Consider the following 18,326-nt stretch of genomic DNA (forward strand, 5'->3'; position numbering starts at 1 on the left):
AGTTAGTCTGGTTGAGCAAAATTTTATTGTCTTAGTTTGAGTGAGTTCCGCTAAATTATTGTTCAGGCTCACTCCAAGTGAACCCTCATTCAATTTTTGATTGAGCCTTCCTTATTTGTGGCATATGGTCCTATCAGCCAGGACCTTCCCTCACGAACTCTTTCCCAGGGCGTTCTGGATAGGAATATTTATTGAGTCGTATAATTCACATAAACGTCATTGTTGGATTGCAACCACTGATAACTTGTATTTGAAGCTGCAAGATTAAAAGGCATACCGTAGGACACCGATTATGCAAGGTATTTGTGTTAAAGAGCACCGGGATGAGAAAGGCTTAACTTACGCTAGCGGACTCATGAGCCGGCTCACTCAGGCTGAACTCAAGCTATGATGCTGATTCTGAATGAGTCCGGATGAATAGCATGTTGATAAGTTTCAGCCCGAGTGACCTCACAGGGCAAAATGTAATTCTTGTGTGAGCCTGAGTGAGTTACAATTTCTTTTTGCCGACCTATACAGACAATCTTGTATTATCCGGCAAAGAAAGGTTCCACATATATATCCTTATGCCATGCATGCGCGAATCAACCATCATGTGTATATCAGTGGTGTCGCCACATAATTCACGTTCGGGGTCCGGCAAAGTGATAGACGGTTTTCTTACGCAACGATCTGTTCTTTATGATGCGGCGATCTTCAAAAGCGAGTCTCGAAGAAATGTTACCGCTTCTTCCCAGAGTGATTATGCCCAAAAGTTTCGCAGTAAAACCACGTACAGTGACATGGGCTGCTATATGTACGCCATTGTCTTCTTTCTTTTTGTTTCTTTGTGTCTTCCTTTCTTTCTTTTTTCTTTTTCTTTCTTTTTTATTTATTACTTCTTTTCTTTCTTTTTTCTTATTTTTTTCTTTCTTTCTCTTTTCTTCTTTCTTTCTCTCTCTTTCTTTCTTTCTTTCTTTCTTTATTTATTTCTACGGCATCTCTTGGAACCTGTATCGTTGTTTCCGGACGTAATAACGCGACACTTATTTTTGCTGTAGAGTCCAAACGTCAAATAATTTATGCTAATTTATGTCCTCGGAACACATCATCCTCGTGTTTTTATTCTATGTTCTTCCTAGTGCATACTTCACGGTCCCGAAACATTCGCTGAACATTTACGTTTGCACGAATTGAAATGGATGCGTGGTGCCTCGTCCATTTTGAAATCTCTCAAGTTTCCGCAGAAGTGCGGATCTCTTACTTCGTATGTTGAATACACTCACATGCTGTCTCGTTTCCTTTGGCAAGATGTGGACGCAGCGCTGGGGTTTGGTGGAACGTCGCAGAATGCACTGGCTGTAAGAAAACAAATGAAAATTGAGTTTCATGAAAGGGCAATTTTTCTTCTTCTGGTTTCATAATTTTTTATTCACTCCTAGCGGATCTATGAAAAAAAAAAAACTTTCTTTGCGCAACCGTTGATTTAGCTCAAGCTGGCAGTACGCTCAAGTAGTAAAGACGACGACATATGGAAAGTCTCAACACACTAAGAAAGAGAGGGAGAGAGATAGATAAGGTGTGTAATCACAATGTGCGTCTTTTTATCTGATTCTAAGTAACGCATATAAAAATATAAATAAATAAAAAAAGAAATCGAAAAACGTCGCTTGATTCACTTACAGAAGAAATAAAAAAAGCCCCTCGAGACGACGCTAAAAAGAGCAAAGGCGAACCTACGATCTCAAGAGCCTATAGGCTTACTCGGACGTACTCATTCTTTGAGTTGCAATTGTTTTCCCAGTACACGGCACTGTTCATCCTTTTTCGACTGCGCAGATAAGTGTTTTTGCATGTTTTGAGCTTGTCTTTATAATTATAAGGCAGCGGTTGAAATCTTCGTAACACTTATTTTATGGTACGGCTTTTTCGGGGGCCAGTCACCAGGTATTTATTAGTTAGTGCGGGTGTGTGTGTTTGAATTTTTTGTTGTTTTTTTTTCTTTTGCCACCCCGTGGGGGTGGTGCGCGTACATTGAACACGCAAATTTTTGTAGTAGAGCTTAGATTTTTTTTATCGTAGCACAGGGCTCGAGTTTAGTAATTATCGAGTATAGGGACAATTGGCGTAAGAAAGGCATGGTTAAAAAGACTGTAAAGTGTTCAGGATGTGGAGTGGGTTTGAAAGTGGACCCAAGCGTAGAAGCGGATGGAGAAGAGGCTGACGCGAAGTGTAGGCAATGTGAGGTCGAGGAAAAAATGAAGAAAATGATGGTTGCCCAGAGTGAACTGCTGATGAGAATCGCCAAGCTCGAGACTGAGTTGGCGACAGAGCAAGAGAAAACGAGGGCAATGGGAGAAAGACTGAAGTCCGCCGAGGAAGCGCTAGCGAAGCTGAACAAAGAAGCGACCTACCGAGAGAACAGTAGGGAACCGGCAACCAGAACGGTGGAGAAGGAAAAGCAAGCAAGTTTGGAAAAAACAGGTTTAGCCGGTTCAACTGTCGCAAGGCCCAGCTTCAGCGAGGTAGTGGTGGGGCAGGGAGGGAACAAAGCAGCCGGCGTCACAGGTGCAAGTAGCCTCCAGGTGCAGAAAGCTCTAGCTGAAAAGTCGCAGCATGTGATAATCGCCGGGAACTCAAATTTAAATCGATGCACAGAAGCCATCAAAGAGAGGGTAAGAGGTGACAAGAGGGTGGCAGTAGGGGCGTTCCCAGGACGCAAGCTGGAAGCAGTCATGAGGCAAGCGAGCGCAAAGCTCAAAACGACAGCTGATAGACGAAACCTAGTGATAATTTCAGGCGGTTTAAACGATGTCCTAAATGGAGATGCAGCAGGACTAGCAGCCACACTGGCGAAAGGCGTCGATGACATGCGCGCCACTTCTCCTAAGGTACAGGTAGTGATATGCACGATACCGGAGGTACCGGTGCGTGATAGCAACCTGCAAAGAGCGGTGGTCAACGCAAACCAAGATATATGGCGGATGAGTCGAGAGAAAGGCTTTGAGGTGGTGGAAATAAACAGAGAGGTGCATAGGTGGGGGGGTTTTCAACGAGACAGAATTCACTTCGATGGGCGGCTAGGTCATGAGGTGGGTTGGCGACTTGCAGGACGCGCAGTAGCTTTTTTGGGGGGCAAGCGAGCCCTTCGGGGTGCAGGATAGCTAGTAATGAGGAAAACAACCAGGGAGACTCTTCGACAGGTGGTATGGACAGATACGATTCCAAAGTGGCACCAATATCTAATATAGGTAGAGTCCGGGGCATAAATAGACGTAGCCACGAGCGCCAAGCCAATTCAGACATAGGGTATATTAACATGCAGGGTGGTAGGAACAGGCTGAAGTGGGAAGAGATAGAAGAACAGCTAAGGGAAGAAAGGCCGATGGTATACGGTTTTGTAGAAACACATCTCAGGGACATGGAACAACCTCCGAACAGTCCGGACTACGCGTGGGAATATTGTAATAGAACAGAAGGCAGCAGAAAGGGGGGTGGTATTGGGGCATTCATTCATAAAAGTACAGACTGGCAAAGGGTCAAGCAGGAGTGCAAGGAACATTTATGGCTAAAAGGGAAAGTGGCAGGTCAAATGACACTCCTTGGTTTCGTGTACTTGTGGACGGGAGCAAAGGCCAGAGAGGAAAACCAGACAATGGTAGAGTGTATATCAAAGGACATTCAGGAGTTAGGAAGAAAAAGCGAGATAATTATACTAGGAGACATGAATGCGCACATAGAAGATATAGATGGGTATACCGACCCGACAGGCAAAATGATCATGGATATGTGTGAAAGGCTTGATTTGATCATTTGCAACAGTACCGAGAAGTGTGAAGGGCAAATAACATGGGAGGTAGGAAGGCTTCAGTCGACGATAGATTATGCACTGATGTCACATAGGATGTATGATAAGCTCAGGGGAATGCACATGGATGAAGGTGGCTCCAGAAGTCCGGGTAGCGATCACAAACGTATCAAGCTAAGTTTTGGAAGAGCAGTGAAAGTGGGAAGGAGACAAGATGAGCAACTACAGGAAAAATTTTATCCAGAAAGGCAAATTGAAATAGCCACTAAACAAATTGAGAAAGTAATCACGGAGGATAATAAGACAGTGTGGACATACACGAATCTAATTAGACTCTTTGAGCTAGAGCTTGCTAAGACGCGTGACAAGTCACCCCGAAAAAGAAGACACAAACCCAAAAGTTGGTGGGATGAGGAAGTTAAGAGAGCCATAGCAAAACGTCAGGAAGCCTCTAGGGAACACAGACATGCTAAGCAGCGGGGTGAACCGACAGATGATGTTGAAAGAAAATGGGCAACCTTTCTAAGCTGTAGAAGGGATGCATCCCTTCTGATCAATGAAAAGATTAGAAGGAAGGGAGCTCAGTGGCTGGCAGAAGTACATAAAAAAGATAGAAAGGCAGCTGCGAAATTTTGGAACCATCTAAACTCCCTAAGAAATGAGACGAGCCTAGAGCAGAGATTTATAACTACAGCCCAAGGTGCTCGGCTAGAAGGGGACGAAGCCATTGAATATATAAGAACAAAAGTGACAGAAAAATTTCAACAAAGAAGTACTTTATGCACCACAATAGACGAGGACGAATCAAGTGGTGCAATGGCTCCATTTTCACAACAAGAGTGGGAAAGGGCTGAGAAAAGGGTTCCTAGTAGTACATCAACAGGCCCAGATAACATTCCAATTAGGCTGATAAAGACATTAGGTCCGAAGTCTAAGCAGGCTTTGAGAGAGGCAGTGAGCACAATAATAATCGATGGTGAAGTTCCCGATGGATGGAAACTTAGCAGGATGAGCATGATCTATAAAGGAAAGGGGGACAAAGCTGACATAAACAACTACCGTCCTATATCAGTGGTCTAGAGGCTGGCGATGCAGATTATAAAGGAAAGACTGCAGGCGTGGATAGAGGATGAGGGGGTGCTGGGGGAACTGCTGAATGGGTTTCGGAAACACAGGAGGTTGGAAGACAATCTTTTCTCACTGACGCAGTGCATCGAAATAGCAGAAAAGGAACACAGGCCCCTGTGGCTAGCATTTTTTGATATCAAGGGAGCGTACGATAGCGTGGTTCAAGAGAAATTGTGGGGAATACTGGACACACTAGGCGTGGAACATGTAGTCACTAATCTTTTAAAGGGTATCTATAAAGGTAACAAGGTAGTTATAAAGTGGGAAAAAACAGGTATCCAAGCCTGCAGAGGTAAAACGGGGGCTTAGGCAGGGGTGCCCCCTGTCACCCTTATTATTCATGATGTACCTACAAGGATTAGAGGCAAAATTAGAGGGAAGTGGACTGGGCTTCAACCTCTCTTTAGTCAAACAAGGAAAACTTATTGATCAGGCACTACCAGCATTAATGTACGCAGATGATATAGTGCTAATGGCCAACAACAACGAAGATTTGCAGAGATTGATGGACATCTGCGGTAATGAGGGAGATAGGTTCGATTTTAGATTCAGTAAGGAAAAATCAGCAGTCATGATTTTCAATGACAACGAAGGTAGTGAGCTTAGAATACAGGAGGTCACGCTAGAGATAACAGATAAATACAAATATCTGGGCGTATGGATAAGCAATGGGACCGAGTATCTGAGGGAACACGAAATATGCGTGACGACTAAAGGTAACAGGAATGCAGCAGTCATGAAAAATAGGGCACTGTGGAATTACAATAGGTACGATGTTGTGAGAGGAATATGGAAAGGGGTCATGGTTCCTGGGCTGACGTTCGGCAATGCGGTCTTGTGCATGAGATCAGAAGTTCAAGCAAGATTAGAAATTAAGCAACGTGGAATAGGTAGGCTTGCTTTAGGAGCTCACGGGAATACACCAAATCAGGGAGTACAAGGTGATATGGGATGGACATCATTTGAGGGCAGGGAAGCTAGCAGCAAGATAAAATTTGAGAAGCGATTGAGAGAAATGGGGGAAGAGTGTTGGGCTAGGAAGGTTTTCAGCTACTTGTACATGAAGAATGTCGATACAAAATGGAGGAAGCGAACCAGGAAGTTGACTGGTAAATACTTAGAAAACAGCAGGTGGCCAAACCAAAAAGAACTATCGGTTAAGAAGAAAGTGAAGGAAACGGAGACTGACATGTGGAGAATGGGCATGATAAAGAAGTCCGCACTGGAGATCTATCGAACGTTTAAGCAGGAAATTGCCAAGGAAAGGATCTATGATAATACTCGGGGTAGTTCTCTACTGTTTGAGGCCAGAACGGGAGTACTGCGAACCAAGACATATCGGGCCAAATACGAAGGGGTAGACACAGTATGCAGTGCGTGTGGAGAGGAAGAAGAAACTGCCAAACACTTGATAATGTTCTGTAAAGGGCTTCACCCTATAGTTCAGGATGATGGCGCAGAGTTTTTCAAAGCACTGGGGTTTAGGGACCGGGAGGGCAAAATAAACTTTAAGCGGGTAGACTTAACTAGAAGGAGGTTATCTGATTGGTGGCTAAAGTCAAGGCACAAGTGAAAATTAAACTCTTCACTGCAAAGTACGAATCCTCAAACTCTTTTTTTTAAGGAAAAAAAATATAGTTTTTGGTTCATTAGGTATTACGGCTTGGTGGCGCTAGCCACCGCCCGATCTAAAGGGTACAGCCATATCCATCCATCCATCCATCCATCCATCCATCCATCCATCCATCCATCCATCCATCCATCCATCCATCCATCCATCCATCCATCCATCCATCCATCCATCCATCCATCCATCCATCCATCCATCCATCCATCCATCCATCCATCCATCCATCCGTGTCCCCCTTTACCCTCTTCTGGAGCTTTCTTGAGGTCAAGCGTCCGAGTACAAACCTTTGAACAAGCGAAAATGTCACGAGATGACGTCATGTAACGTAAATTTGGTAGCATTCGTGTTGTCAACGCTGAACACTGGATCTTTTTTTTGTTATATAATGCCTTAGCTCTAGAAACAAGCGCTATTGTAAAACTGTTCACCAAAGCACTTCGTGGATGGATGATGATGATGAACAAACTTTATTTAATTAGCAGAAAGGTCCTCTTCCCCTTTCAGGTGCGAGAGGAGAAGGGAGGACCAAACCTAGACGACGGCCATGATCCCATGGGCCCTGACGGCGTCTTCGGCCTGCCGTATTAGGCGGGCTTGTAATTGAGTCATAGCTGAGGAGCGCGGCATCCCATCCATTCCCGTCTGGAAATTCGCTTCTCATGGGGGCCTGCGGGCATGCCCATAAAATGTGGCTCAAGTCCGCCTTGTTGTGGCAAAATTTACACTTGTCCGAATGAAGTTCCGGCACGCAGCGGTTCATTGTTACCGGACTAGGAAACGTGTGGGTCTGGAGTAGGCGCCACGCCACCGCCTGTCCTTTGTTCAATGACGAGTGTGCGGGAGGATAAATTTTCCTGCTTAGCCTGTAATACTGTGTAATATCTCTGTAAGTGGTCATCCGCTCAAATCTCTCATCGTCCTCCCCGTTCGACCAGGGCAATCCAGAGGCTCGGTCTGTAAGTCCTCGAGCTGTCTGGTGTGCAGCCTCATTGCCGGGCAAGGAGGAGTGAGCGGGTGCCCAGACTATTTCTATTGTTCGTTGGTATTTGCATTCAATCATTATTCTTGAAGCTATTTGGGATATTCGCCCTCGTGCAAAGTTTCTCACAGCCGTTTGCGAGTCGCTAACATTGAGTGAAGTCGAGGTGGATGCTATGGCCATTGCAATAGCTGCTTCCTCCGCCTCTTCTGCAAAGCTCGTTCTCACCGAGCCGCTGACCTTATGATTTCCTTTGTAGTCCACTACTGCTATAGTCATGTTGTCATTTCCTTTGTATTTGGCCGCGTCTACGTATGTTGTTTCCGGTAAATCTTTTACGTTGTTATGTATATTTTTCGCTCTTTCAGCTCTCCTTGCTTTGTGATGTTCGGGGTGCATGTTTTTTTGGAATCGGTAAGATTACTAAACATTTCCTGATTTCACACGGGATATTCTTTTTGGCGCCAAATTGATTTGCGTAGTTTATACCCAGTTCCTCTAGTATAGCTCTACCTGTTTTACTCTGCGTTAGTCTTTCATATTGTGCGATTCTTTGAGCTTCTATAAGCTCTTCTGATGTGTTGTGAAGCCCTAATTGAAGTAATTCATCATTAGATGTAGTAATTGGAAGTCCGATCGCCTGTTTGAAAACTCGTCTAATGATTCTGCCAATCTTTTCTCTCTCGGCCACTTGCAGTCTGAGGTACGGAATCACATATACAATACGACTGATGACAAAAGCCTGTACCAGTCTTATCATATTATTTTCCTTCATACCATAGTGCCGGTTTGCAATTCGTTTAAGTAGACGCATAGTTTGCTGCGCACTGGTTTCAAGTATTCTAATCGCCTCTCCGTTGTGCCCGTTTGAGCTGATTCGGAGTAATAGAATTCTTATGCTTTCGACCGTAGGTATTTGCGTTTTTCCAACAAAGACTTTAATGTTAGGTTTTTCCTGGATGCTTTTTCGACCCCTACATGTCGGGTTATAGAAGAGAAGTTCCGATTTTTCCGGTGAACATTGTAATCCTGTATGGATGGCATATTCTTCTAAAACATTCACTCTTCCTCTATGTATCCGTCACTACCCTCTGCTACCCATAAGGTAATGTCATCAGCATAGAGGCTATGGTGGAGTCCTGGAATTTCCTTCAGTCTGGTAGGGAGACCTATCATGGCCACGTTAAAAAGAAAGGGGGATAGGACTGAGCCTGGCGGCGTACCTCTGCTGCCCAGACTAAACTCTTGGGATTCTGCTTCGCCTAGAATTATTCTCGCAGTCCGGTCAGTTAAAAAGTCTTTTACATAATCGTATACTCTTTTTCCTACCCCTAACGCTTGAAGATTGGCAAGTATAGCTTTATGGGATGTATTATCGAATGCTCTTTTAAGATATAGGCCAACTATTACCTTTGTGTCGTGTGTATTGAGACCCGAATCAATTATTTGGGGTTTAATCTTAAGCATAATGTCATGTGTAGACAGTTTCGCTCTGAAGCCTACCATCGTATGAGGAAAGAGCTCATTGTCTTCCATATAATTTGACAGGCGAGTTAGGATGACATGCTCTAATAACTTTCCTATGCAGGACGTCAGGGAAATAGGCCTAAGATTATCAAGATCTAGTTTCTTGCCTGGCTTGGGAATCACTATGATTGTTGCCGTTTTCCATTGCTTGGGTATCTTACCTTTTTCCCAACACTTGTTCATATATTCGGTGAGGGCTGTGATAGATTTGTCGTCTAAGTTTCTGAGCGTTTTATTCGTGATCCCATCGGGGCCCGGGGCTGATGTGCTCAGTTTCATTAGTTCCGATCGTACCTCGGCCTCTAATATGGGTCGGTCTAGGGAATCATTTTCTTTACCTTTGTACGAGCTTAATTGCTCTTTGGTTGTATCCCCAATGTATCTCTGTCTGATTTCTTCAATCAGTTCTTCCTCCGTGCCTTTGTATTTACGGACAAGTCTAATAAAGTTTTGTTGTTGTGCTGTTTTGCTCGCTTCCGAGTCTATCAGATATCTTAACAGGTTCCATGTTTTAGAGAGACTTATTTGTTTTTCCATCGCATCACACTTTTCCTCCCATTGTTGTCTGCATAGTTGCTCCGCGTACTTCTCAATATCTTTACTGTGGGTGGCTATCCTTTTTTTAAGGCGTTTGTTGTGTTTTGTGTTTTCCACCGTTTTTCTAGGCTTTTTTGCCTCCCACATATGTAGGAGCTTACTGTCTGTGCTTTCTAGTCCTTCTGTTTTTGGTATGGTCTTAGTTGCGATTTGAATATTTTGCTTAAGGTTCCCTAGCCATTCATCTAAGTCTTCGATGACATCGCATGCTTCCTTCTCTCTGATTTTTCTAAAGCTATCCCATTCAACCATCCTTAATTCTTTGCCTCCTCTTTTACGTGGACCTGCTTTGAATGTGGTCTCAATTATATAGTGGTCACTGCCCATATTTTCTTGTGTATTAAGCCAATAAGGTTCGATGATATTCTTAGTAAACGTGAGGTGAGGAGACGTGTCTTTGGATACGCTGTTTCCAATCCTAGTTGGGAAAAGGGGGTCGGTTATTAACGTAAGGCCCTCCTGTTGGGCGTCGATCCAGATATTTCTACTTTTGATGTTTTCTTTGTCATATCCCCATGCCGGATGCAACGTGTTGAAATCTCCTACTATAACCAATGCTTGATTTTTAGTAATGCTGATCGTTTTTCTCAAAAGTGACCTAAATTTGGTTTTTTGTCTAGGGCGGCTATATACATTTAATATGAATAGACTTTCACCACTCTTCTGCGATGGAACTAACTCAACAAGAACATGATCGACATCGCAGATTTCTGTATCCTGTTCTATCACCGTGAGATTTCTTCGCACGAGGGTTGTTACGGACGTTTTTTCATCAAGGGTACCATAGGATTTGTAATTCGACAATTTAGCCATTCCTCCAGTTTCCTGTAAGGCGATGACGTCTGGTGCCTCCTTTCCGTTTAGGAACTGTTGTAAGTTACCCCGTTTCCGGCGATGCCCACGACAGTTCCACTGCCAAATTTTATACTGATTACGTCGTGCTATGTCTAGTCGTCCACTGCGATTTAGATTACTTCGGTCGTAGTCGACCGGTTGTAGGGTTTAGTAATAGTTTTAACCGGGCCTGCTCCTATAGACCTCAAATCTGTTTGCGTGTTCTCCACCAGCGTTCGTGGATGGAGTTACATAATATTTTGCGTTACTAATTGAAGACGGCCCTCATTTTCTGGGCCTAGATTCTGGAATAACCCTATGCTCTGATGATCCGTTACTAAATTCACTTCATGGGTAGGCTCTCCTTTGTAGCGCACGAACCTAAAAGAAATATATTACTATGCTACTGCTGTATATATAATCATGATTACAATCAATAGTACTATTCATCCAAAGGGACATTTTTACTTAAGTTTAAACCATCAGATATTCCCGTCAAAATATAACACAATATGTAGATTCATATGTGAGTCAGTTTGTGCGGCTGTTTCAGGGGCTTGACGTGCACTCATAAGTGTGTTAGCGCGTGGTCTGTTCCGTTAAATGCCACTTTTGTGTAGCTTGTGTGGAGTGTTGAAGTTCACTCGAGCTGTTTATTGTAAAGGATGGCTTGCTGGTCCCGTCGATAATCCATACCGTATAAATCAACAAACAGACGACACAAGAACAAGCGTTCTTCATGTGTCCTCATGTGTTCATGTTGTTCATGTGTTCATATTATTCATGCCGGAGTTCGCCGCTGCTCCACTGACATATTTACATAACAGTTCTGACGTTGTAGAATATGTACTAACAAATTCGAAAAGAAAAAAAGAGGCAAGAAGCTATCACGCGGAGCCGAACCAGCAACCTCTCAATTCGCCGCGCTAAACATTATGTTATGGAGCGTACGTTGTTTGGTATACTAACGGCAAGCTATATATATATATATGCTATGCACCGTGCGGTGGTACTGAGAGCTCAGAAACTTTAGCGCATTTTTAGTATCAATAGCGAGATGGCGAGACGGGCTCGCGTTCGCTAAAGCGTTGGGCGCGCTCTAAAGGTTGTCGCCTCCACGGAACACCTCCTCTACGGAGCGGAGGTCACTTCGCTCGGTGCAGCGGTCGCGTTTACGAAAGGAGCGCGCTGCTGACACACGAAGAAGTAAGAATTGCGATTTTTTTTCGCGCTTGTCTGTATATTTGTGCGCTCGTTTCGTGCGTCTGTCTTTCTGTTTGAACAGAGTGCTTCAAGTGTCGAGCTGCGACAGTTGTTAGTCTGTGCTCGTCCTGTGTACGCAAATTTTGTGCGCGCTTTCTGCTTGAGGTGCGCGCTGCAAGTTACCAGCTGCTGGCCGCGCTTAACGTGATTTTGCAATTCGTTGCCGTTGATCAAACAATGTACGATAAAGTCTCGACTACCTCAGTGAGTGGTAAATGAACGTCGAATAGTAAAAGGAGTTCCCCTAAATCAAATTCTGCGTGGCAGAATCATAGTCATGCCAGGCGTCCATACATGTGCATTGCGCAACGAGCCGGTGGTTTAAAACTGCCCGCCCATTACAAAGCGGGAAGTTACACAGGTGTGCGTGGCACCTCACGGACGAGTAGTACGTGGGCACTTCGCAACCATACCTGCAGTAGGCATTTCTGAAATTTGAAATGGCTTGTTACGTGCCCGAACGTTCTTTTTTTGCGGCATGTGGGTGAAGATAACGCGCACGCTACCAAATTATGCTGTGGCGTTCTACTATATTTTAGTCTTGTCTCCCGCCATTCTGTCGGTGCCAAGAACATGCAGGTAAGGCAAGACGTGTGTCACGTTCTACACGCAAAAGTTGTGACTGTATCAACCTTTTTTTTTTACGCAGTTTGCAGTCATTGCCTGATATGATGATGAGGAGGAGGAGGAAGAGGAGGAGGAGGAAGAGGAGGGGGAGGAAGATGATGAGGATAATAAGAACCCTTACTGTTGCGAGACATTTCGATTCTCTCCATGACGGGACTCTTGATGCCGCCGGTGCCAGAGTTGTGGGACATTTCAATCCTTTCCCTGATTGGGCTCTTGAACTGTCCATAGCCATAATTTTTCGTTTTGACCCTAAAAATAGGAAAAAATGAAAACTTAGTATCAACAGCAGCGCGCAGAAACGCAGGGTTAACCCGAGAAACTGATGGGTGTGCGCCCCTCTAGCAAACCCAGAAGTGCATGAGAGCCGCTTCCTTTTTTTTTTGTTATTCATCTGTTGGCAAACTTATTCGTAGGCCTTGTATTTGCGCATAAAACTCTCCTTCCAAACGTTTTTAATGAGGTCACATAGGTCTGGGCACGTTGGCATTCTTTCATGAATTACCTTTCTTCTTCGTCTAAATAAGAGAAATCTGAGCTTCCTTTGTATATTTGGAAGCCTTACGTTTCATTTTTGACGACGCCATTTTTGTATCGGTTTTTGTGCAAAAATGACGAAAAGCGAAAACGCAAAAAAGGGGCAACAGATAGTGCTCTGCAGAAAAAAAAAAGTAAAATCTGAAGCCTACGTCATTGAGCCCGCTCTACGTGCTCCGGGAAGGTTTTTTTTTTTTTTACGGCTAAAAATCGTGGGTCACATGATGATTAGGCCAGCGCCTCCTTCCCTTGCGCGCACTTTTTTATTTATCTTTTTTTTCATACCTAGGCAACGAAGAAGCTGTTGATTAATGAAGCTTCCTGGATATGAAGACGGCTACTGTAATCTATCGACGCCCATACGTGGAGACAGGCCTCCACACTCCCCTCCCCCTCTGCTCGCTATTTGACTTCGGCTTTATTCTGCGTAAATTTGCGCCCTACAAGAAGATACTTAGATAGCTAGCAGGAGAAGCTATTTTCAAAAGATCTTTTCATTAAGCGAAAGCATTGGCGAAGCTGGCTGCATGTGCCTGAAGTTGGCGATGGTAAATTTTACAGCAGAATAAGTATGTGAGCGTTATTGATAAGCGCATGCGCGATCAAACGCGGGAAGTGGCGAAAAACGCCTCCTGATGCTCTGAAGGTAATGAAATAATACAAGCACATTGTATATAACGACGGCTATCGCACTGCGTTTTTGATAAGGATTATAGAGTTCAGATACTTGTGAAAGCCTTGAGACGAGGTGGTGTTATACGACTAATCCAGAGTCCACCACTGCGTCATTACCAACGAAGTGGTGGTACCAAAAGAAGTACCAACGCTGTGTGGTTGTAAATCTATAAGTTGTATGAATTTAAAATGTATAAAATTAAAAAGATACATTTATTGCTTATCTAGTAAGTTTTGTTTTATGTTTAGGTTGCCACTGAATATGGCACACTAACGAAACAAACGCAAAATTGTAGTCCCGTTTCATGTAGATGATGCAAATTATAGCATATCTCGAACGTTAGCTATATCTCATAGTTTTAGTCTAAAAACCTGGTAGTTTAATGTGGGTGCCAAAATTATTGGACGCTAACTACGAAATGAAGTCGATGAGGGTGGCGATTTGGGCTTTTTTGGTAGAGTAGCATGATAATTGATTGTGAGCGCTGTATTGTCTTGAATGTGCCTCTTTTTGTCCGTGTCCTTTGTCTTCGCTACCATCAATTATCAGCACACCAACTACGTCTAATCTTTTACTTGATAATGGCTAACTGAAGAACCAGCACACATGCAGAAGAACACTTGGAAATTTGTAGTTTTAACGTCCACTACGGAAAGTGGTGCTGTCATAAACACTGTAGCAGCTGTAATATTTTCGACCATCTAAAATTCTGCGATGCACGCCTACGTTAGAAGTGTGAGCGTCCTTGTATATAGGCCACACAAATCAATCACCCAGCTGCACCGAATTGAACCCGGGGACACACCTTCAAGAACGTAACTTCGTCGTCAGTTCAACAGCGTGACGAATCCTTCAGGTGTGCATTCGGAAAATTTGAGCTCAAAGTAAAATGGGAGATGACAATGAATAAGAGGTGGACACCTATTCTAACTAAATAACTCAAGCAGCAGAGGAACCAAATACGTTAGCATCAGCAATAAAAACCCACTGCAAATAATTCCTTACTTCCCGCAGCCAGCCTGCTCTTTTGGCCATGGTGACGATGGTGTTAGATTTGTCAACACTTTCACACTGTGCCCTACTCTCCAAAACTTAATTTGACCCTGCGCAGTTTCGTTTTGTTATAGTTGCGAATACCTGCTAAATTGCTACGTGCGGGTAGAGGCCTTATAATAATTTTTCGCCTCACTATATCGATTTTAATTTGCATAGCGCCACTAAACATGTGGACACACAAAAAAAGGTATACAGACAAGAGTGCTTCATAGTGCATGCACCTTTCTTGTGTCCAGTCGAATAGTAGCGCTATACAATCTACCGTTATGATTTGCCAACACGCCCACTCCTAAACCTTAGGGAGTCTCAGTATAACAATTGTCTCGGCGCGGCGGGGTCTCTTACTTACCCTCGCGTGGCTTGGACTCCGTGCAAGGCGATGCCGCACACCAGGACGACGGCCAGGCAGATGGACGGCCGACGCATGGCGGCCATTCTTGGAAATGCCTCCGACCACCGTTCTTTCAAAAACCACGGTGTGGAGGCTCGAGCGTCAGGAAAGAAGTGAGGACGTCCCCGAAACGAGTCGGGGATACCGAATGCCGCAAGGTCGGGGTGAGAGCCGGCTTTCTTGAACCACCATGGCCACGTGACCGGACCTCTTCTCGAGTAGACGTCATCGGCCGCGCTCTCGTCAATTACCTATCTCTCTCTTTATCGCTCTCTCTCCAACACTCTGTTGCTTCCTTTGTGCGTGGTATAGTATAGTACGCGTTGACATTCTCCTACCACATGCCGGCAGCGTTTTCGTGGCACGCAGCCGTGGCTGGCTGCCTCGCATATCTGGCGTTCTTCACGCGCTTCCTGCGGTAACGGGTAATGAGCTTCGGCCGCCGACTTCCTCAGAGCGGATGCGACGTCCTCTCCTACGCGGCTGCCGTATCAACACCTCGGTGAAGTCTACGCCTTCTTTTTTACACAACGTCTAGATCAGCGAGCAATAACAGCTTCGAGGGCTTTGTAACGATTTTCTTCTTTTCTTTACTTTTTTGTGATTCAGAGTTTCTCTCGTGGGTCGGCACATAATTTAAACAATATAAGCTACGGGATGGAGCTTGAAATCGCATGTTTCCCAACTCGCTGCAGACATAGTGACGCGTTTGGGGACAGCGATACCGCCGCTATTTGCTAGTTTATGCTGATTAGGCTTTGACCTTGACCTTGTGAAAGCTGAATGAAGTGTGAAACGGATGCGCACGCCGAGTAAAATTGGAAGGCGTATATGAACATGGCAGATATCCGAGATTGCGCTGAATATTTCTCATCATGTTTTCAAAAGAAAACATTTCTTGGGTGACATTTGTGCTTTGTGATGTTTCGTGCTCAGTGGAAAATTTTTGTGCTAAAAAACTAAATGCGTTAGTGAGCCTCTGTGCCTTAGCATATCATGGCTGGCACAACAGATTGGCACCAAACCTCTCCTTGTATCACCATCATCGTCGTCGTCATTGTCATCACCATCATTATCAGCTTAACTACGCCCACTGCAAGGCAAAGGCCTCCCCGATTTTCTTAATTTTATTTTGATAAAGACTTTTCTAGCCAGCCCCGCCGCAGTGGTCTAGTGGCTAAGGTACTAGGCTGCTGACCCGCAGGTCGCGGGTTCAAATCCCAGCTGCGGCGGCTGCATTTCCGATGGAGGCGGAAATGTTGTAGGCCCGTGTGCTCAGATTTGGGTGCACGTCAAAGAACCCCAGGTGGTCGAAATTTCCGGAGCCCTTCACTACGGCGTCTCTCATAATCATATGGTGGTTTCGGGACCTTAAACCCCACAAATCAATCAAATCAATGCCGGATCGAATCCCGACTGCGGCGGCTGCTTTTCCAATGAAGGTGGAAATGTTGTCGGCGTGTTTGTTCCGATTTGGGTGCACGTTAAAGAACCTCAGGTGGTCGAAATTCCCGGAGCCATCCACTGCGGATTCTCTCATAACCATATGGTGGTTTTGGGACGTCAAACCCCACATATCAATCAATTGACTTTTCTAGCCAGTTGAAAGCGGTGTGGTACGGATACCAGTTAGGAGACATATAAATGACAATATTTTTGTGACCAGCATGAGTTCCAGTAACCGTGCCACACTTGTCTATTATTTAACTCGGCTTCAGACATTTCGTCCATTTCTGCTCTTATGATAGGTAATTTGGCCTTTTCAGTGAGAGTAAAGTACACTATGACATACCACGTGCCTGCCGTGTCTTTTGCGACGTATGTCAAACCTTGACATCAAGACATTCATATGTTATACCCACATCTTCTCATATAATCTGAAAAATAGGCTATATCTTGAACTAACAGATGCCGCGGAAGGGCGTCTTCATAGCGAGGGTCCCGTTCTCGCAGACTTGATGCCTTCTGGTGATTATTGGTCAGCTCCTTTAATGCCTACAATTTCTGTCGACGTGTCGAAGACAAATGCATGAAAGTCGTTCTTAAACTGCCAGCAACCAAGTATGATGCATTTTCTGCAATGTAAGAAAAATATTTATTGGACAATTGCGAAATCTCAAAAGTGTTTTTTTGTCGAACAAACTCTCATCCAACCTTGAAAAGGCAATAACATGGTCAACCGTCAAATCGCCGTTTTTAGCCACCGCATATAAACCCCACCTACTGCCACCAACCGCCTTTAGGCATGACGAGTATGACGTCAGATGCTACCGAAGTTTCAGCCACTGCGAATCGTTCACTTTTGAATCAAAAGCTGAAGAAAGCTGGAATAGCAGCTTTGTACTCGCAGCGACCCCGAAACAAGTTCTTGGTGAAAACCCAGATCCTCGCAAAGCAAGCGGCTAGTTGCGGCACGGCTCACGAGTGTTATTGTTAGCTGACTTTCACTTGTTTATAAAAGTGTATCATAGGTTGAATGCCCGACAAAATAGGCCGAAATTTCGCCAGCTTGTTTGTACACACCCGAGGATTAACCCACATAACATATATTGTGGGCTAATTGCGTGTAGCGTGCTTGTGCTTGTCACTCGAAGCTTCAACCCACACCCAATTGAGAATTCGCCCTGCATGTAAGGCTCCGGGCACGCCCAGAACATGCGACTCTCAAAGCCACCCTGCTGTTGCAAAACTTACGCTTGTCCAAATAAAGTTCCGGTACACCTTGGTCTGTGTTAACCGGTCCCGGAACGTCTGTGTGCTGTAGGACTCCTTTTTCTGCTTTGCCTATAACGTTGCTTGCCCAGTAACTGAGAACTTGCAGACAGTGGTCCCAAGGAATAGGGGTGTGAATACGTGTGAAGCAAATGGACGAAAAGATGACTTGCTGCTGGCAGTGACCGAACCTGCAATCTTCGAGTAACGGGTCCTATGATCATAGCTACTGAGCTACAGTAGTGGTAATCCACCTCTTCACAATATAGGGTATATTTATGTTCATTTTAGCATGGGAGTGCTAGTTAGCGCCGCTAGTAGCTATCACAGCGAGTTTGACTTTTACTGCCTGTTTCGTCACGTAGCACCCGATTCACGCTGGCATTACGTAGTTCCCATGTATACGTGACGCCAACAGGCAGGAAACAAGACTAGGACTGATGAGCTTGGCCTTGAAGAAGACAAGTCCACTTGTCTAAATGTAGGCTTGAGCACACAGCGCCTGTCTACACTTTTTGTTATTAAATTCAACTCGTATCATCAATTTCACACAAGTGTAATTATTTATGAAAACATGTTCGG

General features: G+C 44.6%; 1 protein-coding gene across 3 annotated transcripts in view; it reads right to left on the reverse strand.

The window, feature by feature from the left end:
* The window catches only part of LOC119164825 (hemocytin-like), a 191,340-nt gene extending 176,146 nt beyond the window's left edge, over positions 1 to 15,194 (reverse strand). For 2 of the 3 annotated variants that reach the window (XM_075873023.1, XM_075873024.1), the window contains exons 1-3: positions 14,991 to 15,188; positions 12,494 to 12,624; positions 1,266 to 1,338 (exon numbers count right to left, since the gene is read on the reverse strand). In XM_075873023.1, coding sequence (XP_075729138.1) covers positions 1,266 to 1,338; positions 12,494 to 12,624; positions 14,991 to 15,076 — 290 coding nt within the window. In that variant the 5' untranslated portion in view covers positions 15,077 to 15,188. Of the gene's footprint in view, positions 1 to 1,265; positions 1,339 to 12,493; positions 12,625 to 14,990 lie in introns of all 3 variants that reach the window. The other variant, XM_075873025.1, reaches the window with a different exon arrangement.
* Between the last annotated feature and the right edge of the window lie 3,132 nt (positions 15,195 to 18,326).

Source organism: Rhipicephalus microplus, chromosome 9 (assembly GCF_043290135.1).
Source record: "Rhipicephalus microplus isolate Deutch F79 chromosome 9, USDA_Rmic, whole genome shotgun sequence".
Taxonomy (NCBI): Eukaryota; Metazoa; Arthropoda; class Arachnida; order Ixodida; family Ixodidae; genus Rhipicephalus; species Rhipicephalus microplus.